The 27,371-nt window shown below is 51.5% G+C and overlaps 3 protein-coding genes across 6 annotated transcripts in view; 2 read left to right on the forward strand and 1 right to left on the reverse strand.

Annotated features, from left to right (window-relative positions):
- Positions 1-12,432, forward strand: part of Nbeal2 (neurobeachin like 2) — a 39,718-nt gene extending 27,286 nt beyond the window's left edge. The window contains 29 exon segments of the mRNA XM_045136326.1: positions 43-128; positions 305-811; positions 1,739-1,917; positions 1,993-2,152; positions 2,460-2,597; positions 2,699-3,055; positions 3,170-3,319; positions 3,453-3,610; positions 4,568-4,692; positions 4,773-4,908; positions 5,914-6,074; positions 6,190-6,500; positions 6,597-6,692; positions 6,988-7,112; positions 7,215-7,355; positions 7,474-7,604; positions 7,700-7,809; positions 7,905-8,022; positions 8,756-8,853; positions 8,924-9,040; positions 9,758-9,847; positions 9,930-10,039; positions 10,176-10,348; positions 10,468-10,562; positions 10,738-10,854; positions 10,939-11,097; positions 11,181-11,329; positions 11,742-11,877; positions 11,954-12,432. Coding sequence (XP_044992261.1) covers positions 43-128; positions 305-811; positions 1,739-1,917; positions 1,993-2,152; positions 2,460-2,597; positions 2,699-3,055; positions 3,170-3,319; positions 3,453-3,610; positions 4,568-4,692; positions 4,773-4,908; positions 5,914-6,074; positions 6,190-6,500; positions 6,597-6,692; positions 6,988-7,112; positions 7,215-7,355; positions 7,474-7,604; positions 7,700-7,809; positions 7,905-8,022; positions 8,756-8,853; positions 8,924-9,040; positions 9,758-9,847; positions 9,930-10,039; positions 10,176-10,348; positions 10,468-10,562; positions 10,738-10,854; positions 10,939-11,097; positions 11,181-11,329; positions 11,742-11,877; positions 11,954-12,061 — 4,541 coding nt within the window. The 3' untranslated portion in view covers positions 12,062-12,432.
- A 133-nt stretch (positions 12,433-12,565) lies between these two features.
- Positions 12,566-15,878, forward strand: LOC101597126 (death domain-containing membrane protein NRADD-like). 2 transcript variants are annotated; one of them, XM_045136327.1, is made up of 6 exons: positions 12,566-12,861; positions 13,185-13,209; positions 13,945-14,094; positions 14,771-14,960; positions 15,062-15,192; positions 15,284-15,878. In XM_045136327.1, the coding sequence occupies exons 3-6, from the start codon at positions 14,052-14,054 to the stop codon at positions 15,598-15,600; spliced, it is 681 nt and encodes a 226-aa protein (XP_044992262.1). In that variant the 5' UTR covers positions 12,566-12,861; positions 13,185-13,209; positions 13,945-14,051; the 3' UTR covers positions 15,601-15,878. The 2 variants fall into 2 exon arrangements, with proteins under 2 accessions (XP_044992262.1, XP_004662095.2); XM_004662038.2 differs by lacking the exon at positions 13,185-13,209.
- A 3,049-nt stretch (positions 15,879-18,927) lies between these two features.
- The window catches only part of Setd2 (SET domain containing 2, histone lysine methyltransferase), a 135,906-nt gene continuing 127,462 nt past the window's right edge, over positions 18,928-27,371 (reverse strand). For 2 of the 3 annotated variants that reach the window (XM_004662037.3, XM_045136808.1), the window contains 3 exons: positions 23,074-23,154; positions 20,288-20,389; positions 18,928-19,774 (listed from right to left, as the gene is read on the reverse strand). In XM_004662037.3, the coding sequence (XP_004662094.1) occupies positions 19,613-19,774; positions 20,288-20,389; positions 23,074-23,154 (345 nt within the window). In that variant the 3' untranslated portion in view covers positions 18,928-19,612. Of the gene's footprint in view, positions 19,775-20,287; positions 20,390-23,073; positions 23,155-27,371 lie in introns of those variants that run through there. The other variant, XM_045136809.1, reaches the window with a different exon arrangement.

The raw sequence follows: 27,371 nt of genomic DNA on the forward strand, positions 1-27,371 counted from the left end.
CCAGGGGTAAGCACAGTCCCCTCCTTCCGACTTACCCTCCAGATTGCCTGAATCTCTCCGATCTGTTGGCTGTGGTGCAGCTGTCCCTCCAGGCTGACCTCAGTGTCCGCCTGGACATCTGTCGTCAGGTGAGTGAGAGAGAAGAAGCTTTGAGCGCTGAGGGGTGATGTCTATCTTCTGGAGTCCATTTTGCCTGTGTGGGATGAGGGGCGTCTCTGGAGGCCACTACTTCAAAGGTCTGGGATGAGGGTCTGGAGCAAGTGGGTTGGCTAGCCTCTCATTTTGTTGTCCCCCGGCTTGGCAGCTCTTCCACCTCATCTATGGGCAGCCAGATGTGGTGCGGCTGCTGGCCCGACAGGCTGGCTGGCAGGATGTGCTGACACGGCTGTATGTCCTGGAGGCTGCCACGGCAGGCGGACCCTCAGAGCCACCCACCTCCCTGGAGCCGGCCCTGTCTCCACCGCCTGCCGAGACACTTGCCGAGACCTCGGATGTCTTCCTACCCTCAGGGGCGCCTTGTCCTGACCCGGATGCCTTTTACCATGCCCTCTCCCCATTCTGTGTGCCCTTTGACCTGGGTCTGGAACGAGCCAGTGTGGGCTCAGGCAATACTACCGGTGGTGGCAGCAGCAGCAGCGGGACTGTCACTCCGGCCAGCCAGCCCGGCACACCTTCCCCGCTGGATGGGCCTCGGCCCTTTCCCGCCGCCTGTGGCCGCCATAGCTCCAGTCTCTCCAATGTGCTGGAGGATGGCAGCCTCCCGGAGCCTGCCGTCAGCGGGGACGACACTTCTAACACCAGCAACCCCCAGGTGAGGTGGGCCCACCCTCTGCCATCGAATGGCCCCTCAGGGAGGATGTCTCTGGGATTCAGAGCCCGCAGTGTGCCCTTTCCAAAGATGTGGTCTGCTACCAGGGCTGGAGCCACCAGGTAGGCCTGGCCCTGCTATTTGTAGCTCTCACCTTCAGTTGTGGTCCCTGGAACGGGGTGAGCTGGGTGGAGCCAGGATAGCAGCCAGGTGTTGGTGGATCCCTTGAGATAGCCTGTAGGGCTGAGACCTCAGAGGGCAACAGTTCCGGGATTTGGGAATGCGCCTTTGCTTATCCAGTGGCATTCTTCCAGAGATTTCCTAGACAACCTTGGAGACTTAGAGTAATGCCTTTGTGAATGTCTCTTCTCAGGAGTCCATTAAGATCCCAGGCTTCTTCCCAGAATGTAGGTCCCCTATGGATGAAGGTCCCATGCCATTTTCTTTTTCTTTTTTTTGGGGGAGGGTTTCGAGGTAGGGTCTCACTCTGGTCCAGGCTGACCTGGAATTAACTCTGTCATCTCAGGGTGACCTTGAACTCATGGCAATCCTCCTACCTCTGCCTCCCGAGTGCTGGGATTAAAGGCGTGCGCCACCATGCCCGGCTCCCATGCCATTTTCTAAGCTGTTGGTGCCAGGCCACTGAATGCCTTGCCTCTCACCATTCTTTTTGTTTTGTTTTGTTTTTGGAGGTAGGGTCTCACTCTAGTCCAGGCTGACCTGGAATTCACTATATAGTCTCAGGGTGGCCTGGAACTCACGGCGATCCTCCTACCTCTGCCTCCCTGATCGCTGGGACTACGGGCGTGTGCCACCACACCTGGCATGCCCATTCTTGCTAGTGGGTAGACAAGGGGTGCTGAGCTGGGATGAGGGGGCTGACTTGAGTCCCTCCAGCGCATGTCTCTCACCACCTGCGTGTGCCCACAGCAAACCCCGGAGGAGGAGCTGTGCAACCTGCTCACCAACGTACTATTCTCTGTGACTTGGCGGGGCGTGGAGGGCAGCGACGAGGCTGCCTGGCGGGAGCGTGGCCAGGTCTTCTCCGTGCTCACCCAGCTTGGGGCCTCAGCCACACTGGTGCGCCCCCCAGACTGCATCAAACGCAGGTGAGAGGGCAGCCTGGCAGGTTGAGGGGTCTGCAGAGGCTGAGAGGTGGACACCTGAGTCCCTTTTCCACCTAGCCTCCTGGAGATGATGCTGGAGTCCTCCCTGACAGACGTCAAGGAGGCGCCCCCGGCCGGCCTGGCCGCCCTCGCCGAGCAGGCACTGTGGCTGCTGCGTCTGCTGCAGGACTTCCTGTGCGCCGAGGGCCACGGTAACCAGGAGCTTTGGAGTGAGAAGGTGCGACCCCCTAGGGAAGGGCGGGGAGTGAGACTCGGGGTCACTCAGGTCTGTTGGAGCCTGTGGGCATCTAGTCTGGGAGGAGGGCCAACACAGGACAGTCCTGGGGATGTTAGTGTCCGTGTCTCTGAGCGTGCCTTGTCTGGCCAAGGGCTCAGGGTGGACTTGATTGGTCAAGCAGCAGGAGTAATGGCGTTGGCCCACATCCTAGCAAGGTTCGAGCCCCAAACTTTCTCTCACCTCCCCCCCACCACCACCACATGCACCCCCTAGCCTTGTGCAGTTGAACATCTGTTGTGTTTGGCAGCTCTTTGAAGGTGTGTGCAGCCTCCTTGATCGCCTGGGCGCCTGGCCACATCTGGGCAACAGCACAGCCGATCTCCGTGAGATGGCGCAGATTGGCCTGCGTCTTGTGCTTGGGTATATCCTGCTGGAGGACCCACAGGTGAGCGTGGGGGTGATCACCAGAGGCCCGGGGGTGCAGCGGCAGGTAGGGTGAGCTCTGAGAGCGACTGGGCACCGTCCTCATTCCCTCCACACCCACAGCTGCATGCTCAGGCCTACGTAAAGCTGCACACGCTCCTGCAGACCTCGGTGCCCGCCGGCCGCGAGGAGGCCTGTTACGTGCTTTCCAAGCTGGAGGCGGCGCTCAGCCGGGCGCTGAACTCCGCCGCTGTCCCGGAGGCTGAACACGCACAGGCCCCACCCGCAGCCGCAGCAGCCTCGGAGCGCTGCTCGTGGCTGGTGCCGCTGGTGCGCACACTGCTGGACCGTGCCTACGGGCCGCTGGGACTCCAGTGGGGGCTGCCCTCCTTGCCACCCACGAACGGCAGCCCTACCTTCTTTGAGGACTTCCAGGCTTTTTGCGCCACACCCGAATGGCGCCACTTCATCGACAAGCAGGTGCCCGGAGGTGGGGATTTGGGAAGGGGTGTAGGGGCTGGGGCATGCCTCAAGCACTGCTCTCTCTCTCTCTCTCTCTCTCTCTGTGTCCCTCTGTGTCTGCCAATCCTCCAGGTGCAGCCCACCATGTCACAGTTTGAGATGGACACATATGCTAAGAGCCATGACCTCATGTCGGGCTTCTGGAACGCCTGCTACGACATGCTCATGAGCAGCGGCCAGCGACACCAGCGGGAACGCAGCCATAGTCGGCGGGCCTTTCAGGTGTGCAGCCCAGGCCGCCGGGGAGAAGGCGGGGATCGGGGAGCTGCTTCGCCCGTGTGTGATTGCCCTGGCGATGGCTAATGGGCAGGAGAGGTAGCAGCCAGAGAGACTGAGCAGTTCCTTCTCACTGCAGGAGTTGGTGCTGGAACCTGCCCAGCGCAGGGCTCGCCTGGAAGCGCTGCGGTACGCCGCGGTGCAGAAGCAGCAGGCGGCGCAGCACTCGATGGCGCTGCTGCAGTGGGGCGCGCTATGGCGCCAGCTCTCCAGCCCTTGTGGGGCCTGGGCGCTACGGTGAGGCTGGGCCTCTGGGTGGTGGAGGAAACATGTTTAGGGAATGGAGCAGCCTCGAGTGCCAGACTACTGCTGGCTTTTTGTGCTCAAGGTGTTAATTAAAGTAGTGCAGAGGGCTGGAGAGATGGCTTAGCGGTTAAGCGCTTGCCTGTGAAGCCTAAGGACCCCGGGTTCTAGGCTCGGTTCCCCAGGTCCCACGTTGCGCAAGGGGGCGCACGCGTCTGGAGTTCTTTGGCAGAGGCTGGAAGCCCTGGCGCGCCCATTCTCTCTCCCTCCCTCTATCTGTCTCTCTGTCTGTCGCTCTCAAATAAATAAACTAAAAAAAAAAAAAAAAGTAAAGTAGTGCAGAGCCTGGGCGTGGTGGTGCACGCTTTCTTTAATCCCAGCCCTCGTGAGGCAGAGGTAGGAGGGTCTCTGTGAGTTTGAGGCCACCCGGAGAATGCAGAGTGAATTTCAGGTCAGCCCGGGCTAGACTGAGAACCTACCTCAAAAACCAACCCCCTCCCCCAATAAATAAATAAAGTAGTGCAGAGTAGGACTGGAGTAGGGCGCTTGCCTGAAAAGCCAAAGGACCCAGGTTTGGCTCCCCAGGACCCACATAAGCCAGATGATGCACAAGGTGGCACATGCATCTGGAGTTCATTTACAGTGGCTGGAGGCCCTGGCATGCCCATTCTCTCCTCCATCCCACTCTGCTTACAAATAAATGTTAAAAAATAATCCTGGGAAGGAGGCTGGGCGTGGTGGCGCACGCCTTTAATCCCAGCACTCGGGAGGCAGAGGTAGGAGGATTGCTGTGAGTTCCAGGCCTCCCTGAGATTACATAGTGAAATCCAGGCCAGCCTGGGCTAGAGTGAGACCCTACCTCGAAGAACCAAAATAAATAAATAAATAATGCTGGGAGGGGATGTCTTAGCCTTCTGCCTACCGTGACCACTCCTGAGGGTATATCTGCAGGGTGCCTCCAACCACCCACTGGAAGCTGTCCAGCGCTGAGACATACTCACGCATGCGCCTGAAGCTGGTACCCAACCATCACTTTGACCCTCATCTGGAAGCCAGTGCCCTGCGTGACAACCTGGGTGAGAGAGTGGGCAGCGCTTGGTCCACCCAGCTGATAACTTCCCCTCCTGCCATGCTGAGTTCCCTTGGCCCCTTGCAGGTGAGGCACCCCTGACACCCACAGAGGAGACCTCACTCCCTCTGGCAGTGACCAAAGAGGCCAAAGTCAGCACCCCACCAGAGGAACTGCAGGAAGACCAATTAGGAGAGGAAGAGCTGGCCGTGTTGGAGACCCCGTGAGTTGTGTGGGCTCGGGACTGACCCGGGGCCCTGGAGCTCTGACTCCCTGGAACGTCAGGCAAGGTGCCTGCCTTGGTAGATACGAGCCTGCTGTGGGACTGAATCCCAGAGTCCATGTCTTCTGCTGCCTGACTTCAGCCTCCTGGAGCAACTGCCCTAAATGTTGGGAGTCATTTAATAGGGTAGATGTTAACCACTCCAGAGCAAGGTTTTATTATTTATTTATTTTTTTAAGTTCATTTTTATTTATTTATGTGAGAGTGAGAGACTCAGGAGATAGAGGTAGGATCACCATGAGTTTGAGGCCTGCCTGAGACTACATGATGAATTCCAGATCAGCCTGGGCTAAAGGGAAACCCTACTTTGAAAACCCAGGGCTGGAGAGATGGCTTTGCAATTAAAGATGGCCCAAACCAAAGGAATTGGGCTTGGTTCCCCAGTACTCAAAGCTGAATGCACAAGGAGGTGCTTGTGTATGGAGTTCACTTGCAGTGGCTAGAGGCCCTGTTGTGCCCATCCTCTCTCTCAAATAAATAAATACCACACACACACACACACACACACACACATATATATATGTATATGTAGTTTTTTGTTTTTCGAGGTAGGGTCTCAATCTAGCCCAGGCTGACCTGGAATTCACTATGGAGTCTCAGGGTGGCCTCGAACTCACGGCAATCCTCCTACCTCTATCTCCTGAGTGCTGGGATTAAAGGCGTGCGCCACCACACCTGGCTTAAATAAAATATTTTTTAAAAAGAAAAATAAAAAAGCGGAGCAGGACAGGATGGTGGGAAATGGGCTGGGGCCTTGGGAGAGGAAGTAAAGGGTGGGGTGTGGCTTGGCAAGCAGCAAATAGGACTTCAGAAGCCCAGGGACGGTGGGCATGTCCTTCTCTGGGACGTTATGCATACCACACGTACGTCATGGCTCAGTGGCACTCAGAGCTTGTCAAGCAAGGAGTGCCAGAGTCCCTCGCTGAGGTGGGTGCCGGCCCTCAGGGTGGAGGCGGCAGAATTGGATGAGCAGCGTGAGAAGCTGGTGCTGTCGGCGGAGTGCCAGCTGGTCACGGTGGTGGCCGTGGTGCCAGGATTGCTGGAGGTCACCACGCAGCACTTGTACTTCTATGATGGCAGCACCGAGCGTGTGGAAACCGAGGAGGGTACGTTCTGATGGAGCAGGTTGGGCATGCGGGGGAACAGCAGAGAAGGCCTGAGACCCGGGCTGGGCGGTGGCCAGTGACTTGTCATTCATGATACCCGCCGCTGGCCCCGTAGGCATCGGCCATGACTTCCGGCGCCCACTGGCCCAGCTGCGCGAAGTCCACCTGCGGCGTTTCAACCTGCGCCGCTCAGCCCTGGAGCTCTTCTTCATCGATCAGTCCAACTACTTCCTCAACTTCCCCTGCAAGGTGGCTGGGCCCTCCTCTCCGTGCCAGGCTCCGAGGCCCCAGCCCTCCCCTGTTGCCCACCATACCCTGGTACGGAACCAGGTGTACTCATGGCTCCTACGCCTGCGGCCACCCACCCAAGGCTACCTCAGCAGCCGCTCTCCTCAGGAGATGCTGCGTGCCTCAGGCCTCACCCAGGTGAGAGCATCCCGAATTTGTGGGGTGAGAGTGGGGTGTGCTGGGAAGCCCCACGGCTCACATCCTGTCCCTTCCTCCCCTCCCCCGCCCCGGCAGAAATGGGTGCAGCGTGAGATCTCCAACTTTGAGTACTTGATGCAACTCAACACCATTGCGGGGCGCACCTACAACGACCTGTCTCAATACCCTGTGGTGAGGGTCCCGCTCTGCACGCTCCCAACCAGCCTTCTGCTCTGTCAGCACTGGTGAACGAGCTTGGTCCCTGAATAGATGTGCTCTTAAGACCTCCCCTCTGTTCCCTGCCACCACCTCGCGTTCCCAGCCCTCTCCCTCCCCTTCTGGTCTTCTCCAAAGGATGCTGGACATATTGCCCCCCCGCCATCACTCCACCAAGTGGCTCTGCCCAACTTCCTGAGGGGTGAAGGCATGGGAGAGCTGGCAGGTCATCAGGCTCCTCATATAGCTCCTCCCCCGGGTGGGTGGCCAGTTCCCCTGGGTCTTACAGGACTACGTGTCCCCAACTCTGGACCTCAGCAACCCAGCTGTCTTCCGGGACCTGTCCAAACCCATCGGTGTGGTGAACCCTAAGCATGCCCAGCTCGTGAGGGAGAAGTGAGCTTGTGGGCAGGGCAGGGCAGGGCTAAGCGGGCTGGGGAATGGGTGTGTGTGTGTGTAGGGGGCAAGGCTTCTCATTCCTACCACCTGTGGTCCCAGATACGAGAGTTTCGAGGATCCTGCGGGCACTATTGACAAGTTTCACTATGGTACCCACTACTCCAATGCAGCGGGCGTGATGCACTACCTCATCCGCGTGGAACCTTTCACCTCGCTGCATGTCCAGCTGCAGAGTGGCCGGTGCGCCCAGGGGTGGGGACAGGGTGGGGAGGAGTGCCGGGTCTGCTTCTCGGTCTGTTGTCCCCTCCGGCCACACCTTCCAACCCCTCACCTCACCCCGACCGTTTCCCTCCACCAGCTTTGACTGCTCCGATCGGCAGTTTCACTCGGTGGCGGCAGCCTGGCAGGCCCGCCTGGAGAGCCCTGCGGACGTGAAGGAGCTCATCCCCGAGTTCTTCTATTTCCCTGACTTCCTGGAGAACCAGAACGGTAGCACGCTGGGCGCCGGGCACGGGAATGGGTTGGGGGGACTTGGGACTGCCCGGGGACGGGTAAGGATGGACATTGACCCAGTCATCTGCCAGGTTTTGATCTGGGCTGCCTCCAGCTGACCAACGAGAAGGTGGGCGACGTGGTGCTTCCCCCATGGGCCAGCTCTCCTGAGGACTTCATCCAGCAGCACCGCAGAGCTCTGGTGAGGAGGTGACCACCCACGAGCGGGCAGCCTGGGTTGAGGGCTGTGATGGGTTGTCAGTCATCGCGGGATTGACCACCCTGCCCTACCCGCAGGAGTCAGAGTACGTGTCTGCCCACCTGCACGAGTGGATCGACCTCATCTTTGGCTACAAGCAGCGGGGCCCAGCAGCCGAGGAGGCCCTTAACATCTTCTACTACTGTACTTATGAGGGTGAGCAACGCACACAGGATGAGGGGGCAATGCAAACGAAAAGGGGCCCTAGAGGCTGGAGAGATGGTTCAGCAGTTAAGCCACTTACTTGCCTGTAAAGCCAAAAGACCCAGGTTCGATTCTCCAGGACCCACGTAAATCAGATATACAAGGTGGCGCATATGTCTGGAGTTTGTTTGCAGCAGCTAGAGGCCCTGGTGTGCCCATATTTTCTCTATCTCTGCCTCTTTCTCTCTCTCAAATAAGTAAATAAAAATAAAATATTTTATTGTAGGTTTTTTGAGGTAGGGTTTCACACTAGTCCAGGCTGACCTGGAATTCACTGTGTAGTCTCAGGGTGGCCTCACACTTCGTGGCAATCCTTCGACCTCTGTCTCCCGAGTGCTGGGATTAAAGGCATGTGCCACCACACCTGGCAAAAAATAAAATACCTTAAAAGTTAAAAAAAAAAGGGGGGGTGCTGGAGAGATGGCTTAGCGGTTAAGCACTTGCCTGTGAAGCCTAAGGACCCTGGTTCAAGGCTCAATTCCCCAGGACCCACGTTAGCCAGATGCTTAAGGGGGCGCATGTGTCTGGAGTTCATTTGCAGTGGCTGGAGGCCCTGCCACGCCCATTCTCTCTCTCTCTCTCTTTCTCTCTCTGTCGCTCTCAAATAAGTAAATAAAAATAAACAAAAAAATTGTTTAAAAAATAAAAAAAAGAAAGAGTCCTAACTGCTCTGCCTCCCTCTCAGGGGCCGTAGACCTAGACCATGTGGCGGATGAGCGGGAACGGAAGGCCCTAGAGGGTATCATTAGCAACTTTGGGCAGACACCCTGTCAGCTGCTGAAGGTAAATCCAGCTTCAAAGACAGTGGCTCAGATCAGCCATGCCATGGTTCTGACCAGCTACTTGTCTACAGGAGCCACATCCAGCCCGGCTCTCGGCTGAGGAAGCAGCCCATCGCCTTGCCCGCCTGGACACTAACTCACCTAGCATCTTCCAGAACCTAAACCAGCTGAAGGCCTTCTTTGCAGAGGTGAGAAGAGGGCAGGGCCTCCTAGGCTGTGAGATGGCCTGACCTCTGGGGGCAGGCGGGAACCCTAAATCAAGACGACTGATTTAAAGCCATCTTGGTAGGAGGGTCTTCTTCAGACATGCCTGGAAAGGCAGCCACTCACCAGACAATCTCAGAAAGCCTGAAGGTCAGGACAGAGGGAATCTAGCCTTGAGTCTCTCCTGCCTGCTGCCTGCAGCCTGCAACTTCAGATGTTGCCCTTGGGCCTCCTTTTAGGCTCCCCTCTCTTCCTATCTGGGGGAGGGGGTAGATAAAAATACCCAGGTTAAGATCAAACTATCGTTGCTTCTTGCTCTTTTCTCTTCCTTCCTTCCCTTTCACCTTCTCCTTCCCTTCCTCCTCCTCCTTCTTTTCCTTTCTTTGTTTTTTTGAGGTAGGTTCTTGCTCTAGCCCAGGCTGACCTGGGATTCACTATTTAGTCTCAGGGTGGACTCGAACTCACAGCTCTCCTCCTACCTCTGCCTCCCAAGTGGGGGGATTAAAGGCGTGCGCCACCACGCCAGAAGCTTCTTGTTCTTTTTCTGTGTTTGCATGATGCCCTCCTGCATGCTCACAGTCTCACGTCTGTTTCTAGAAAGGGGGGTCCTCAGCATGTAGGATACCTATTCTCTGACGCCTGGGGGCGGACTGTGTAGCTGAGGCTCCAGCTGCCCCTCAGCCCAGCCCTTGTCTCTTCAGGTTGTCAGCGAGGGTGTTCCTGTGGTGTTCGCTCTGGTTCCCCACCGCCAGCCCCACTCCTTCATCACTCAAAGCTCCTCAGATCTGTTGGTAAGTGCTTCGGGCAGGACGCCACCTTGGCTCCGCCTTCTCTGATGGCCCCAAACCCACCTCAGCACCTTCTTGCCCACAGGTGACTGTGAGTGCCAATGGGCTGCTGGGCACCCACAGCTGGTTGCCCTACGACCGGAACATAAACAACTATTTCAGCTTCAGCAAAGACCCCTCCATGGGTAACCCCAAGTAAGCTAGAGCGCTGTAGGCGGGGAAGGGCTATAAATGCCCTGTGTCCTGTGTAGCCCTATCTGGCTACAATCCCTGATGGCCTGAGTGTCTCCCATGTGACACAATTTCACCTACCATCTTCCCACTTGGTCAGGATGCAGAGACTGCTGAGTGGCCCGTGGATGCCGGGCAGTGGTGTGAGTGGGCAAGCACTGGCAGTGGCCCCGGATGGAAAGCTGCTCTTCAGCGGTGGCCACTGGGATGGCAGCCTGAGAGTCACTGCACTGCCCCGTGGCAAGCTGCTGAACCAGCTAAGCCAACACCTTGGTATGAACAGCCTGAGCGCTGGGGAAAAAATGAGATGCGTAAGGTGGGGAGTGGGACTGTAAGGATGGCCCAGGAGGTGTGACAACTCTGCCCGCCTGTGTCCTCCCTTCCCCGTGCAGATATAGTAACCTGCCTTGCACTGGACACCTATGGCATCTACCTCATTTCAGGCTCCCGGGACACCACGTGCATGGTGTGGCGGCTCCTGCAGCAGGTGTGCTCAGTGGGGTCCTCAAAGTCCAGCCCATCTGCCCGTCAGGGCTGCTCTCCCGTCATCCCCTTTTGCCTACTACAGTGAGAATTCCAGGGCTTTATGACCCTCCTACCGTTTGGCTTTGGACAAGGTCTTCACATTTCCTGAATCCTAAGCTAGCCCCGGCTCCCCACAGGGTGGTCTATCAGTAGGGCTGGCACCAAAACCCGTGCAGGTCTTATACGGGCATGAGACTGCAGTGAGCTGCGTGGCCATCCGCACAGAGCTCGACATGGCTGTGTCTGGATCTGAGGTACGTGTGGGCATACCTTTGTTTTAGGCTTATCCCTGGAGCCTTTAACACCTCTGCCCAGCATCCTAAGATACCTTTCCGCAGGGTGGAACTGTGATCATACATACGATACGCCGCGGGCAGTTTGTGGCAACGCTGCGGCCTCCAGGGTCCACGTTGCCTGGTCCTGTGCTCCACCTGGCACTGGGGTCCGAAGGCCAGATAGTGGTACAGAGCTCCGCATGGGAACGTCCAGGGGCCCAGGTATGGGGAAAGGGTGCATGGCAAATACAGCAAGGATATGGCAAGGGCATGGTGGGTTGTGGTTGACACACCGTTCCCTCCAGGTCACCTACTCCTTGCACCTGTACTCTGTAAACGGGAAGTTGCGGTCTTCACTACTTCTAACAGAGCAGCCTACAGCCCTGGCAGTGACAGAGGACTTTGTTTTGCTGGGCACTACTCAATGTGCCCTACACATCCTTCACCTGAACAAGTGAGCCCCACTATGTATGAGTGCCCTTCAAGGTGGCAGTGGTTGGTTGGGTAGTGAGTGTTCTCTGTCTCTGGGCACATTCTTTTAGGGATGTTGCCAGGGTCATATCATTCCCCCATTTTAAAGATGGTTCCCAGGAACTCCACACTATTGTGGGAGCCATCCTTAAAATGAGGGCAGAGGGCCGGGTGTGGTGACGCACACCTTTAATCCCAGCAATGGGGAGGCAGAGTTAGGGAGGATTGCCGTGAGTTCGAGGCCACCCTGAGACTACGTAGTGAATTCCAGCTCAGCCTGGGCTAGAGTGAGACCCTACAACCAAACAACAACAAAAAAAACAGGCAGAGAAGGTCCGGCATGCAAGGTTCCTTTGCAGTTGCAATCACGGTGTATATCCCCTCCTCTGCTCCAGACTGCGCACCGCAGCACCTCCCCTGCCCATGAAGGTGCCAGTTCGCAGTGTGTCTGTGACCAAGGAGTGTAGCCACGTGCTGGTGGGCCTGGAGGACGGCAAGCTGATCGTGGTGGGCGCTGGACAGCCGTCGGAGGTGAGGCCAGGGGCAGGCGGGCCTCCAACCAGGTCTGGGAGGGGAGCGTTGGCCTCACGCCACCCCACCCCACCAGGTGCGCAGCAACCAGTTCGCGCGGAAGCTGTGGCGCTCCTCCTCGCGGCGGATCACGCAGGTGTCCTCGGGCGAGACGGAGTACCGCGCCGGCGAGGCTCCGCGCTGAGCCAGGCAGGCCGAGGTGCGCACGCAGGCACCGCCCTTGGCCGAGCCAGATGGGGGCGGCCCCGCCCAGGGGTTGGCTGCATCAGGGGGCGGGGCGTGGTGGGCGGGGCCCACCCCCCGAGCTCAGGGATTGGCGGATGGTTTCACCAGGAAGTCCCGCCCCTCGCCGGGAGAGGGGCGGTGAGAACCCAGCGCCGGCCTCCGAGGCCACAGCAGCACTTTTTGCACAAGGGTGTGGTAGTGATGGTGGTGGTGGTGGTGGGAGGAGAAGCCCCTGCTTCCGAGCCCCAACGCCCCAGCGAAGCAGCTCCAGGACCGCCCGTGGCCTTAATTCTCAAAGGCGACCCTCGCCCCACCCCCACCCACCCATTCCCAAGCAATAAACTCGACCTAGTTTTGTACTGCTTTGTCTCTTGTGTGTGCGCGTGATGTTCCTGCCCACAGTTCCTGGTCCCTGTGTCTCCCAGTTTAACTAGATGAGCCATCTCTGTTCCTTGGGTTCCGCCCATCGGGTCTATCCAGTCGCTCCGGCTGGCCGTTTGCACGGAGCGTGGTGGGGGGGGTGAGACCGCGCCCTGAGTTCTGCCCCGCCTCCTCATTGTCCTGCTCCCCTCGCGATCAGCCCCCACCACCATCACCACCAGCCTTGGCCCTCCCCTCTCCTTGGCTCGCTTTCTTGGGCAGACCGGAACCTGCCCTCTCCAGGGATTCCCGCTGCCCCTTCCCAGCGGGCCCAGAGTAATCCCGTGGCCTCAGGTTTAAGGCTCCAGTTGTGCCCGGCTGAGGATTCTGGCACAGAAGGTCAGGAGGGGTGGGAGTGCGGAACCTGGGGGTCTTGCTGGGTGGAGAGAGCCAGAACTGTGTCCCCCCCCACCCCCGCTACCCCCACCTCGAGGTCCGTTTTCGCGAGGGTACCAGTGACTCTGTCTGGGGTGTTTGTGAGAAATCAGAGCGGCGTGGGAGTGCTGGGCAAACTTGCATTCTTTGTTCGGATTTTGTGGGTTTGGAGATGGGTGGGGAGGCTAGAAGTTCCAATCTAGCAGCCCAGGTTGGGTGGGGTAGCGTTTCTAGGGCCTGTCTGTTGCTGCTGCTGCTGCTGGTTTACAGGCTCACCCACCAAACAGGATCTGGGAAGGATCCCCCTTTAGGGTAAGTGATACAATGGTACACACATAACACACGGCAAGGGCCACTGTCACCCACATCCCAGACCTACTTGGCCACAATAGTGGACTGCTTTTAGTCTTGCCACTGACCTACAATAAGGTAGAAGCCGGTTACTGCGGCAGTGGCTGGCCGTTGGGGACTACAAGGATTATCCCTGCTCTTTCTTCAGACAAGATCTCCTTCCAGACACACAGCCTCTCTCCCTAGCCTTCAGAAAATGGACCCCAGCAGACTCAATCCTGTAGGGTCCAGGTGGGCCTTGAGACTGACAGTGGCCCTGTCTTTTGGGTTTCAGGCCCCCTCTGAATTCTAAATCCGAACACTGATCCCAGAGGAAGGCTTCAGAATGTAGTCACTACAGGAAGTCCTCCTGTCTTGGGACTGTAGGATATTGAATACCTGGGCACAGTCAAGGTGCCTTGTAGTTTGCTTTAGCATGAGATGGGGTTACAGGCATGTCTCCTTTACCGTCGTCCTCTGTAACATCCCTGGACAAGATTAGGTGTCTGCCAAGGTTTCTTGAGACAGGGTGGCTTCGAGCCCTTTCCATCCCTCCCGACCCTCCAGCTTTGGTCAGCTGTCTGTCACTTGCACCGTTTTGCACGGGAAGTAAACTTGTAGCCTTAATCAGGATGGAGTGAGCCAGAAATGGGGACAGGCTATCCCCAGGAACTTGTAACAAACACCTTGAGGATTTCCCCATGTCCCTGCACACAGCTCCTTCTGGACTCGGAGAAGCAGCCTCCCAGCTCCCTCAGCTCCCCACGACCCTCCAAACTCATTCTCCAAGAAGCAGCCCAAGGGAGCACTTCCCAAGGACCGCCATGCTTCACAACTCCAGCCACAGCAAAGGTGTAGTCTATGCAGGTAAGCATTCCTTGACCCAGAGCCCAGGCAGTGGGCAGGCTGGGCAAGTACTCTGGCTGGGTATTTAACAGTCCAAGCAGCTGGATGGGTGTGGTGGTTCATGCCTTTAATCTCAGCACTTAGGAGGCAGAGGCAGGAGAATTGCTGTGAGTTCAAGGTCACCCTGAGATTACATAGAAAAATTCCAGGAGATCCTGGGCTACAGTGAGACTTTACCTTGAAAAACTAAAATAGTAAGACTAATCACACTAAGTGTTGCCAGCACTTGGGAGGCAGAGCAGGATCACTGTGAGTTCGAGGCCAGCCTGGCACTACAGAGTTAAGTTCCAAGCCGGGCATGGTTGTGCACACCTTTAATCCTAGTTCTCAGGAGGAGAGGAGGGTAGAGGTAAGAGGATTGCTGGGAGTTGGAGGCCAGCCTGGGCTAGACAGATCGTACCTTGAAAAAACAAACAAACTAAAACAACAAAACCAGAGTAAGTTCCAGGTCAGCCTGGGCTTGAGTGAGACCCTACCTTGAAAAAAAGAAAAGAAAAAAAAAAAAGAAACGGTCAACTCTTAATGTCCATGCTTTGATATTTTGACTACATGAAGACTGCTGCTTCCAGGTGAGGCTGCCCAAGGATCCTACCCTTGGTTCGCTGCCCCTGACCCTTATCTGTTCTTTCCTTCACAGATACTGCCCTGAGGGGGCAGGACAGAAACAGGGAAGAGGTATGGATAGGAGTTGAGGGAGCCTTGTCCCCCAATACTTCCTCCCTATTCCCCCCTGAGCCTCCAGGGGCCTCAAGTAGCATCATCCCAGTCTACTGTGCCCTCCTGGCCACTGTAGTCCTCGGTCTGCTTGCCTACGTGGCTTTCAAATGGTAGGTGGTTTGGGCACTGCCCTGTGGCATTCTCTCCAGCCAGCTCCTTGTCTTGGTAAAGACAGGAGCGAGTTGACAAAGTACCTCCCTGCTTCCCATAGCTGGCGCTCACATAGGCAAAGACAACAGTTGGCCAAAGCCCGGACTATAGAGCTGGGGGACCAGAGGCATGGTGACAACGGTGTCTTCATGGACTCTCCTAGTAGTCCAGAGCCCTGTATCTCCAGCCACGGTGAGCACCTTTCCCTGGTCTATAAGTCTATGGGGTCTACCTAGTACTACCCCACCACCCACCCATGTGACTCTTATGTCCCCTGCTCCAGGACCTCATCCTGATCTTGCCTGCCAACTTTACCTTCAGCTTCCTCAGCAGCAGCAGGAAGAAATAGAGCGGCTCCTGATGTTGGGTGAACCTGACCAGGGCTGGCAGGGCCTGGCAAGCCGCCTGGGCTACCAGGCTGAGGCAGTGGAGACCATGACCCATGGTCAGGTGCCAGCCTCTACCCTGCTGAGGGACTGGGCCACCCAAGAAGGCAGCAGAGCTACCCTGAGGGTGCTACAAGACGCCCTGACTGCCATGGGTCGTGACGATGTGGTCCAGGTACTGGGCCCCACAGCTGAAGGTTGCTCTGTGGTGTGACACCCCAACAATCTGATTTGGTGCTTCCCACTGCTCCCACTGCCTTACACCTTCCCATTCTTGGGCTTCCTGGCATTGCTGGCTTGGCCCTGGTGGAACACGGAATATCCATCTGTCACTTCCTCTCATCCTTTCCTCCAGAATACAGACCGGACTATCGGGGTGGGAGATGATAAGTGGGGCGGAGCTGTGCCCCTCAGATCCCCACTCTGCCTCCCTAAGCTGTTTTTTTATTTTTCTACTTTGTATTCCAAATTAAAGATGACTTTGGACTTCTGTTCTATCTGGTGGCTCATTGAGCCTGTGAGACAGTGGAGTAGCTGTGAGAGGCCCAGAAAAGGGTCTGTAGGATGTGGGAAGACTGTCTCTTCAAGCAGCAGCTGGGATGGCAAGACAAGAGGCCAAGACTTGAGTTCACATCCCATAGCTGCCCTGCAATTGTTGGATAACATCAGGACGCTATTTACCTGCTGAACTGTAGCTTTCTTAGCTGGGACAGGTTCAGTAGGTTCCCTGTCCCTAAACTGGCAGCATTAAGACCCTGGGTTTGAGGTGATTTCCCTGACTTGTGCTGTGACCAGCACTGGACTGAGGCTGAAGGCCTTCTGTGTCACTAAACAGGGGACAAAAGGTAGTCTGGTCCTGGGAACTAGTTGCTGAAGATCTAAGTCACCTACAGACAAGAAAAAGGGCTTTCCTTTCAAGATAGGAGCCCTGGGACTGGAGAGGTAGCTTAGCGGTTAAGGCGTTTGCCTGCAAAGCCTATGGACCCAGGTTTGATTTCCTAGTACCCACAGAAAGCCAGAAGCACAAGGTGGTGCATGTGTCTGGAGTTTGTTTGCAGTGGTTGGAGGCCCTGGTGCACCCTTTCTCTTTCTCTGACCAAAAAATATAGCCAGGCATGTTGGTTCATACCTTTAATCCCAGCACTTGGCAGGCAGAAGTAGGAGGATCACCATGAGTTCAAGGCCACCCTGAGACTACATAGTGAATTCTAGGTCAGCCTGAGCTAGAGTGAGAAAAATTAAACAGATAGGAACTCTGAGCTAGGGATATAGCTCACTGGCACAGCATTGGCCTAGCAAGCATGGGGTCATGGATTCAGTCTCCAGAATTAGAGAACTCCACTGAGGAAAGTTAATTCCAAACTTCCATAGCTGGTCATATGGCTTGAACGTAAGACCGGCTGGGGCAGCTGAGCAAAACCACTTGCCCTGCTATGTATGTGCCTATCCTGAAGGGAGGGACACGTAGGTTGGTAACCCTGCCTTTTGGAGTACTAGGCAGATGGCCTTACCTAGAAAGGAATAATGCAGAAGGATTAGAAACCTTTAGGTCCAACCAAACTCTGAGAAGACCAGGGATAGCTTCATTAAGCTGAGATGCAACTGGAATTACCTGCTTTGTGAGTAGAAAGCTCAATATAAACTGCATCTTCTGCTGTCTCTTAGAAATTGTTTACCAGACCCAGTATAGTGGCACACGTCTTTAATCCCAGCACTCAGGGGGCAGAGGTAGGAGGATCATGGTGAGTTCAAGACCGCCCCGAGACTAGAGAGTGAATTCCAAGTCAGCCAGGGCTACAAGCAAGACCCTACCTTGAAAAACCACAAACACACAAAATAGCAACACCCTGTAAGACTTTCTGCTAAAATAAAGGAGGAGAAGGGGATATGATGGAGTGGAGTTGCAAAGGGAGGAATTACAATGGTTTATTGTCTTCAATTATGGAAGCTGTCAATTAAAAAAAAAGTCTTGGCTGGAGAGATGGCTTAGCAGTTAATGTGCATGCCTGGGGGATCGAACCTAGGTCCTTAGGCTTCACAGCTCTGGGGAGAGTGAGGTAGCAGGATCACTGTGAGTTCAAGGATGTGTAAAGGCTACAAATTCAATGTCATTTATTTTGAGGTAGGGTTTCACTCTAGCCCAGGCTGATCTGGAATTCACTTTGTAGTCTCAGAGTGGCCTTGAACTCATGGTACTCCTACCTCTGCCTCGTGAGTGCTGGGATTAAAGGCGTGCATTACCACGCCTGGCTCAATGTCATTTTATTGAAGACAATTAAATACCCATAGATGTTGGCCTAGGTAGCCCTAGAACCTATTCCCTACTAAGACTGTCTTGTTACACAATATGTGTTAAGGGTTGCTGCCCTTCTGATACAGGATTTTAAATAATTTATTGATCCTTGTTCAGCCTTAATTTCATCCATAGTACCAATTCCTATGCCTCAGTGTTGTGAAGATTGAGCACAACCTGATCTCAAGTGCTCAGCACGATATCTAGTATGCAATGTGTGTTCTAATTCCTTCCTACTTGGTCCAAGCTTTGGCAGGCTATGAGCTAGCTTTGTTTTTCTCTTCCCACAAGGCAGTGCTGCAGTGAACAGAATCAGTCTAGTGAGTCACAGATGGGCCTGGCCTCTTTGTAGAGATGTACCCCAGACCAGCATAAAGCTCCTGGGACTCTTTCCTGCCCAGAAAACTAACCATTTAAGGGACGGACATAGCTGAGCCCTGCATCTTGTAGCCTATATGCTTACTCTCACCTCAGCCTATGCCCATGTCTCTTCTATTAAGGTACTCTGCTACCTTCCCTCCCTCCCATGTCTAGGCCCATGTCAAGTGGCATTAACAAGTTGGAATCCAAACAATGAGTGAGCCTCCAACGGGCTAAGAAAAATAAAGGTGGGCCAGGCGTGGTGGCATACCCCTTTAATCGCAGCACTTGCAAGGTAGAGGTACGAGAGTTCGAGGCCAGCCTGAGACTACATAGTGAATTCCAGGTCAGCCTGGGCTAGAGTGAGACCTACCTTGAAAGAAAAAAATTTTTTAAATAAATAAAGCCAGAAGGCAAGAGATCCAGCAACCCTCTACAATCAGATGTTATCAAAGGGAAGACACATCTGGTCTGTCATTTGACTGACCCACTAACCAAAGTAAAGTAGCCCAGTGCCAGTGAGGTTATGAGGACACAATTTCTCTGTTCTGGAATGCCTGTGCATTTGATTTAACCCCTGATCACAGCTCCAAGTCAGCCACCAGGCAAGAACTTGAGATGCAGTGGAACTGAGTTTATAATATAATTCAGCAATAAGCTAGGTGTGGTGATGCACACCTTTAATTACAACAGTTGAGAGGAAGAAGTAAGAGGATCTCTGTTAGTTTGAGGTCAGCCTGCGACTACATAGTGAATTCCAGGTCAGTATGGGCTAGATCAAGACCCTACTTCAAAAAAACAAAATCCAGTAGCAAAGATTAATTTTGGACTTTACACATGAGTGGCCACTCTATCTTTTTTCTCTCAAGTGACACCAATAGAAGCATGTTTAAGTTTTAGGGAACACACATATCAAGTTCCTTAATTGATTTTATTTTTTACATAAAAAGTTCAGTAAAAATTGGATAAAGTAAAGTGATCTTAAGCAGTAAATCAATCTTATCAACATAGCACAAGGCTGGCCAAAACCACAAGTCAGCCTGCTTTGGAATATTTACATGATATCAAATTAAACCTTGCAGGAGAATTTATAGCATCCTTACAAAGTCTTTCTGTGATCCTAGCACATAGAGGCTAACAGCAAAACAAAAAACAAAAACCAAGGAAAAAAAAAAACAAATTATTTTCAATATATTCACATATACATTAAAATATAATACAGCTCCTCAGGGTAAAGGGTCTTGGGGGGATGCGCATGGGTCTGTGCGCTGACAGCACCGCCAAGGGGGAGACCCCAGTTCCAGAGTGGGGTCAGGCATGGCCTGGGTCTTCCCTAGGCTATGGCCTCTGGTGACCTGTAACTGTACACCCCAACAGCTCACAACCAGGGGGTCACTTGTAGATGGAGCTCTTTTTTGTGGTGTACAGCTAACGTTTGCAGACTTGAACTGCCCAGGATGATGGGTCATCAGTAGCACAACCCTGGCCAAGGGGTAGGGCAGAGGCCACAGGATTTCTTCTTTCCTGAATTAGTTCTATCTGATCACTTTGCCTCCTACCCTGGCCCCTTCAGTCACTCTAATTCAGTGTCCTCTTTAGGTCTGTAAACAGCTCCAAACTTCTGCATGTACTTCTTGATGTATTCCTTGGTTTTGTGTTTCACGTTCTCATTGCACTCCAGGTCCTCCGGGTTCTTACAGTACTTCAGCTCCTTATTCATAACACCATGCGTCAGCTGTTCAGGGCACAGGAAGAGAGACCACAGCCACCATCAGAGTGGACAGTTATTTCAAGGGAAAGTAACTGACTGGATGTTAAATAGTAGGGTAGGTTGGGGCAGGCTGGCCATGAAGGTCATCAGAAGAGATTCAGCTCCAAAAATCTGCTCGAGAACAACTAAGCATATTAACAGCATGTCCCTGCCCCTATCTTCCTTTATGTTCCTAGGCTCCCAGTCTTGGCATCTGGCACATAAAGCCACACTTTTTTTTTCTTTTTGGTTTCTCGAGGTAGGGTCTTGCTGTAGCCCAGGCTGACCTGGAATTCACTCTATTCTCAGGGTGGCCTCCAACTCACAGTGATCCACCTACCTCTACCTCCCAAGTGCTGGGATGAAAGGCGTGTGCTACCACACCCAGCTTAAAGCCACACTTTCTATGATGAAAGTATTTTAGATTAGATAGAGCATCTTAGATTTAAGGTACACAGTTTGCCAAAAGCAACAACAGACCAGAAGCAGGGGGAATACCTTGCGAGCAAGGTGTTTGAAATCTTCAGTTGTTGTGATTCTACCCACTTTGCAGTCAGGTTTCCGGTAAGGATTCAGGCACTGGACAATGAACTGAGACATCTGCAGGCAGTGGAAAAAAAAAAACAGTTCAGTACTTTGGAAGAGGCAAGGAGTTGTCGGATGGAACTGTTACATAAGGTAGCACATACAGTTAACCATTCTTCCCTTTTCCTCATTTAGGTGGGTGGTCTGGTCAGTAGCAGAATGCTAGTAAGCCAGTGAGATGTAAAAACTGGTTCTAGCTGGGCATGGTGACACACACCTTTAATCCCAGCACTCAGGAGGCAGAGGTAAGAGGATCACCTGTGAGTTCAAGGCTACCCTAAGACTACATAGTTAATTCCAGGTCAGCCTGGGCCAGAGCGAGACCCTACCTCAAAACAAGCAAACAAATGGTTATAGCTAGGCTTGGTGGCACATGCCCTTAATACCAGTACTGGGGAGGCTGAGATAGGAATAAGAATAAGAGTTTGAGGCTAGCCTGGGGCTAAAGAGTGAGTTCTAGGTTAGCCATGTTAGGATGAGAACATACTGTAGAAAAAACAAACACACCTATGTATTTTTTTTTTGTTTATTTTTATTTATTTGAGAGCAACAAACACAGAGAAAAAGGCAGATAGAGACAGAGAATGGGCACGCCAGGGCCTCCAGCCACTGCAAACAAACTCCAGACATGTGCCCCCTTGTGCATCTGGCTAATGTGGGTCCTGGGGAATCGAGCCTCGAACCGGGGTCCTTAGGCTTCTCAGGCAAGTGCTTAACCCTAAGCCATCTCTCCCACACCTTTGTATTTTTATGAAGAGTCTGTTGCTAGGTTCTCTGGGCACTACTGGCAAAGTAGAGGAGGTTTTTTAGAGATCCTTGAAGGTACTACCCCAGAAACTGCAGGTAGATATTTTGCCCTTAAAGGGTTATACTGTGCTTCATAAACCAGAGCCACAGGCAGCAGATGGAAACCTGAATATTAGCTAGAAGGATGGTGCAGGGTAGGATATTTGCCATCCCACCATTTCCAATGTCCTCCACACACCATCTCTATAAGCTCTGTTCTGGATAGTGGCTCTTGAAAGAGACCCCAGGTATAGTAGCTCTGGAAGTATTTATGGTATAAAGTCATGGAGGAAAAAGGGAAGAAAGTGGCCAGTGACAGATACTTCCTAAAGGAAGCACTCTGAACAGGGCCTATCCATCCCTGAGACTGTGAGCCCTTAGGCAAAGAACAAGGCTGGATTATAGAGTAGACACTAAATAAATAACTACTGATTGGCAAAACTGAGACTCCCAACACTTTCACATAAGGACAGTAAGAAATTCTTACCAAAATTAGATAAATAAATAAAATAATAAATATATTTTTTTACTTACTTGAGAAAGAAAGTGACAGAGAGAGAAAAAATGGGCACCCCAGGGCCTTCAGCCACTACAAATGAACTCCAGATGTATGCACCACCTTGTGCATATGGATTTACATGGGTACTGGGGAAATTGATCCTGGGTCCTTTGGCTTTTCAGTAGCTTAACTGCTAAACCCTCTCTCAAGCCTCATTTCTAACACCCTTCACCATGCCCTGTGCTGTAGTTCATGGGACTACTTACAAATACCTGGAAAGGATGATGTTCTTTCTTGTTTTTGTACATTCTAATGTTAAGGTTTTTCTAGGTAGGGTCTTGTTCTAGCCCAGGCTGACCTGGAATTCACTATGTAGTCTCAGGGTGGCCTCAAACTCACGGCGATCCTCCTACCTCTGCCTCCTGAGTGCAGGGATTAAAGGTGTGCACTACCATGCCTGGCTGAAGTTATATTCCTTCTTGATTTCCACTCTGGCCTCTAGCCACTCTTCATATGGCTGCCATTACTACTTGCAGGTCTGTTAACTCTATGATTTGAACCTGTTCAATGAATGAACACTGAAGTTTAGAATCTAAATCTAAATGCCATGAGCAGGAAAGGAGTTCAATGCTCTGATGACACATTGCTTGGGTAAAGAGGGGCTGCATTTTCTCAGCACTATAAAGAGCAGGCAGCCGCCAGGTAAGACAGTAAAATAACCGTATTTTAAGCAAGAGGGCCTGAGGTTCAAGTCTTTTGTCAAGAGCTTGCCTTCTTAGAGTTGAAATTTCCTCCACTCATATAAGAGGAATGATAGTCCATATCTTGCCTACCTCAAGGGCGACTATAACAAAAAACTGAGGTAACAGCTACGAAAAAGTGCTAACCTAGTTATTAAGGGCCATACTGAAGTATTATCACAATAAAATCACTGAAATAAAGGAGTACCCAGAGACAAGGCAACCTAACACTACATAAACAGCTTTCCTTTGCTTGAGGCATTATAGAAGGTGCATAGTAAAACAAGTAAATGTGATTGGCAGGGGGACTCTTGTCAAGCCAGGATAGATAAAGTATTTTTAGTGCGGAGAGCAGCACTTTGGCAAGATAAATAAGCTAAACCTTATCTTTCTGCCTTAGGCAAGAAACATATAGATGCTTCAGAAAAGGAAAGAGCCAGGCATGGTGATGCACGCCTTTAATCCCAATACTCTGGAGGCAGAGGTAGGAGGATCACTGTGACTTCAAAGCCAGCATGAGACCACATAGTAAATTCCAGGTCAGTTCTGGGCTAGAGTGAGACCCTGTACCTCAAAAAACAAAAACAGAACAAAAAGAGAGAGAGAGAGAGAGAAACAGAAAGAGTTCACGTTAAAGCCTGTGGAGTTTACTATAAATATCTATGCAATTTTACCTCTTTTCTGAATACTTCTTTGCTTTTCTTAGCCAGCTCACTGGAGGTGTCCGCTTCTGCTGTCTTGGGCTTTTTCGAAGTCTAGAAATAGAAAACACAACAGGGCTGCATGAGATGACAGTTCAATGATGCCCCACTATCCCAGAACGCTCATTTGTTTCCTATAGTTGCGTTACATGGCCCTTTAAAAGAAATTCATTTAGAAGCTTATGGCCTGGAGGCTACTTAGCGTTAATGTTTCAAATCCTGTCATCTGACACCGAGATCCACAAACCAAATTCAGATCCTCTACTCCAAGTCAAAACTACATCCTAGAAATAGCTACACATATTTCTAGTTTTTTTTTTTTATTTTTTTATTTTTTAATACCTTAGGTAGGATCTCACTCTAACCCAGGCTGACCTGAAACTCACTATGGAGTCTCAGAGTGCCCTTGAACTTTCAGTAATTCTCCTGAGGGCTGGGATCAAAGACAGGTGCCACCACACCTGGCCACATTTCTAGGATTTTTTTTTCACAGTCAACCTGCAGAACGTGCTATATAATTTGGTGCCTCGTGTACTTATTCTGAACTTCAGTTCCTCCACATTATCATGTGAGGCCTGGAGTCAAGGAACTTATCTTTCATAGGCTCGACATTTTGGCATTATGGAACAAAGTTAAATGTTCTGAAAATCTTTGGTACTTAGGGACTTTTCCTGTAAGGGTGGGGCTGCCTAGACTACAGAAGAGTCTCAGCATTTATGAGACCCTCCTTGGAGGATGTTGTCTAGTTCAGGAATATAAAGATGGTGGTGCGGTGGTGCCATCTGCAGTCCCAGCACTTGGGAGGCAGACATGGGGAGAATGGCTGAGGGTCAAATCAGTGAATACAGGAGTAGAGGCCCAAGACAAAGAAAGTACACTGTCCCAGTATGACAGGATAAGAAATCCAGGAATGTGCCTTTCTATCACTGCTAAAGGAGAGGCCGCTGAATTCCCTTGAGCCAAGCATTGCTAAGATCCTGGCATTCAGAGCACCTGCCATACAGGCTGTTTCCAGTATTGGCCATCAGATCTCTTTTCAATTGGGTGCTGTATGTTCATGCTGTTGCCTAGCAGCTTAGAGCAAAGAAAAACAATTAATTCATTTTCCCATTTTATAGGACTTTCTTTCTTTCTTCTTCTTCTTCTTCTTTTTTTTTTTTTCAAGGTAGGATCTCACTCTAGCCCAGGCTGACTTGGAATTCAACTCTGTAGCTCTAGGCTGGCCACCTGGCCCAGGAGCTTCTGGGGATTCTCCTGTCTCCACCTACTATCTCTCTCACTCTCTTTGTTTTTGTTTTTTTGAGGTAGGGTCTCAGCTCTAGCTCAAGCTGACCTGGAATTCACTATGTGGTCTCAAGGTGGCCTCAAACTCACGGGGATTCTCCTGCCTCGGCCTCCCAAGTGCTAGGAATAAAGGTGTCCACCACCATGCCCTGCTCCATCTCCCCCCACCATCCAGGTAGGGTCTCACTTTAGTCCAGGCTGATTTGGAACTCACTCTGTAGTTCCAAATGGCCTTGAACTCACAGTGATCCTCATACTCCTGCTTCCAACCACTTTTAAAAATATTTATTTATTTATTTGAGAAAGGGAGAGAAAGAGAGAAGAGCCAGAGAATGAATGGGTATGCCAGGACCTCCAGCCACCTTGAGTATCTGGCTTATGTGTATCCTAGGGAATTGAACCTGGGTCCTTTGGCTTTGCAGGCAAGTGCCTTAATCACTAAGCCATTTCTCCATCTCTCCATCTACCATCTTACTGCAGGAGTGCTGGATTATAGACACAAATTGTGTCCCACTTTATGTGAGTTCCAGGGATCTGAACTCAGGTTGCCCGAATTTTGAAGCAAGCACTTTTACCCACTAAGCCATCTCCCCAGTCTGCAAAGAATTCTTTTGTTTGTTATGTGAGGCAGAGTTTTGCCCTAGCCCAGACTGACCTGGAAATCACTATACATTCTCAGGATGGCCTTGAACACATGTCATGTACTACCACACCTGGGATTTTTTTTTCCCCCCAAGATAGGGTCTCACTCTAGCCCAGAATGACTTGGAATTTACTATGTAATTTTAGGATGGCCTTGAACAGGGATCCTCCTACCTCCACCTCCCAAGTGCTGAGATTAAAGGTGTGTACTACCATGCCTGGCATGCAAAGAAAAAAAAATTTAACACCCCATCCATGCCTCAATTCTGTTTCCTCCATTTTCACAACCTGTATAACAGCTGTGGTGCTGAAAAAGCTGTAAGAAGAGGTGAGCCTGAAGTCTGTAATCCTCCTACCTCAGGGCTCTGAGTTGCTGAATTACAGGCATGTCGCCATCATAAACCAACATGCATGGCTTTATTTGAAATTATTTTTCCACCCAGTGCAGAAAATGTGGATATAACCCACACTAAGTATTCATATAGCAAAAGATCCAGGATTTTTTTGAGTACCAGGTATGGTAGTTCACATTTAAAGACCTAGCACTTGACAGAGTAAGACAGGAGGAGCAATGCAAGTTCAAGGTGCACAGTGAGTTCTCCAGTATAGCCTGGGCTGCAGAGTAAGATCTTGTCTCACAAAACAAACAAAAAATAATAATTATTATTGTTTTTTTTTTTCTAAAATAGGGTAGCCCAAACTGACTTGGAATTCACTATGTAGTCTCAGGCTGTCCTTGAACTCACAGCAATCCCCCTACCTCTGCCTTCCAAGTGATGGGATTAAAGATGTGCATCATCACACCTCACTGATAAACAATTATGTTTGAGGGCTGGAGATATAGCTCTGTAGTAGAGCACCTGCCTAGTAAGCACAAGGTTCTGGGCTCAATCCCTACCACTTCAAAAACACACACAAACACACACACATATATATGATTGTCAGAGCATGCTGACACACACTTTTAATGCCAGCACTCAGGAGGCAGAGGTAGGAGGATCACCTTGAGATCAAGGCCAGACTGAAACTAAAGAGTGAGTTCCAGGTCAGCCTGGGCTAGAATGAGACCCTACCTTTCAAAGGCTGAAGGCCTTGGTTGAACTGTCTACTACTCACGTAAAGGAACACAAAGTGGCACTTGTGGATGGAGTTCATTTGCAGTAGCAGGAGGCCCTGGTGCATCCATTAATATTCATTCATTCATTCATTCCCCCCATATATATATGTGTATGTAATATGTTTATCTCCCCCTTGCAAAGAAATCATCGATTAAAAAACTTTAGCCCAGGTATGGTGGTGCACGGCTTTAATTCCAACAATGGGGAGGCAGATATAAGAGGGTCGCTGTGAGTGCAAGGCCACCCTGAGACTACAGAGTGAACTCCAGGTCAGCCTGGGCTAGAGTGAGACCCTACCTCAAAAAAAAACAAAACAAAAAACACTATACTTGAAAAAATCAAGAAAGGTTTAACATATCCCAGCTACTCTTTCCTGTATCTCCAAATAAACAAAAGCAAGAAATACAGAAAACACCTTCAGGTATGACAACCTTCACTAGGATCCAGTTGTTGAGGGATCCTGTGTACATAGGGAACATCCCACTTCCCTCTGAATCAGATATATGTTAATTTATAAGGCTAACTAAATCCAATAGACTAAGTAGCTTATTTTTTGTAATATTCATTTGAGAGAGAGAGAGACATGATGACTACCAAGGTCTTTTGTCATTAACAATGAATTCCAGACAGATGCGCCACTTTCAATGGACACTGGGGAATTAAATCCAGGCCTACAGGCTTTAAAGTAAGCACCTTTAACTGCTGAGCCATCTCTATAGCCACCACAGTTCCTTCATATCATCCAACATGAGGTTTTTCACTCACCCGGCTTAGCTAGTAATGGCTTTAAGCTTACTGGATAGTCTAGTAGCCACACAGAGCATGTAAAATAATACAAACTCTATCTTTTAATCTATATGTAAACACAACCAGGTCACAAAGTCTATGTGCACTGGAATGTAGGGGGGTATGGCTTATATTATACAAAGGGGCTCTGAAAAGGAAAAATAATTAACTAATATCTTCTCCATGAATTTAATTAAGTACTCTTTAGAACATAAAATGTAAAAACCTACTCAATGAGGAACTTTTGGGGGAACATGAATCCAAAGCATCAGAAACACTGTACATACAAGTCAATGTAAATTCTCCAACACACAAACCTACATCCTTTGAAATAATAAAACCTCAGCATATTGTTTGAGTTTATACCAGTTTTTTTACTTTTATTTTTTTAATTAAAGCTGGGTGTGGTGGTGCACGCCTTTAATCTCAGCACTCAGGGAG

The sequence above is a fragment of the Jaculus jaculus genome, chromosome 17 (assembly GCF_020740685.1).
Source record: "Jaculus jaculus isolate mJacJac1 chromosome 17, mJacJac1.mat.Y.cur, whole genome shotgun sequence".
Lineage (NCBI taxonomy): Eukaryota > Metazoa > Chordata > Mammalia > Rodentia > Dipodidae > Jaculus > Jaculus jaculus.

Excerpts from the sequence above, each read along its gene's own strand:
- LOC101597126 (XM_045136327.1), top strand. The coding sequence starts at position 14,052 with ATGCTTCACAACTCCAGCCACAGCAAAGGTGTAGTCTATGCAG. Across the intron at positions 14,961-15,061 it reads GCCTACGTGGCTTTCAAATG|CTGGCGCTCACATAGGCAAA; the intron begins GTAGGTGGTTTG and ends TGCTTCCCATAG. Across the intron at positions 15,193-15,283 it reads GCCCTGTATCTCCAGCCACG|GACCTCATCCTGATCTTGCC; the intron begins GTGAGCACCTTT and ends CCCCTGCTCCAG.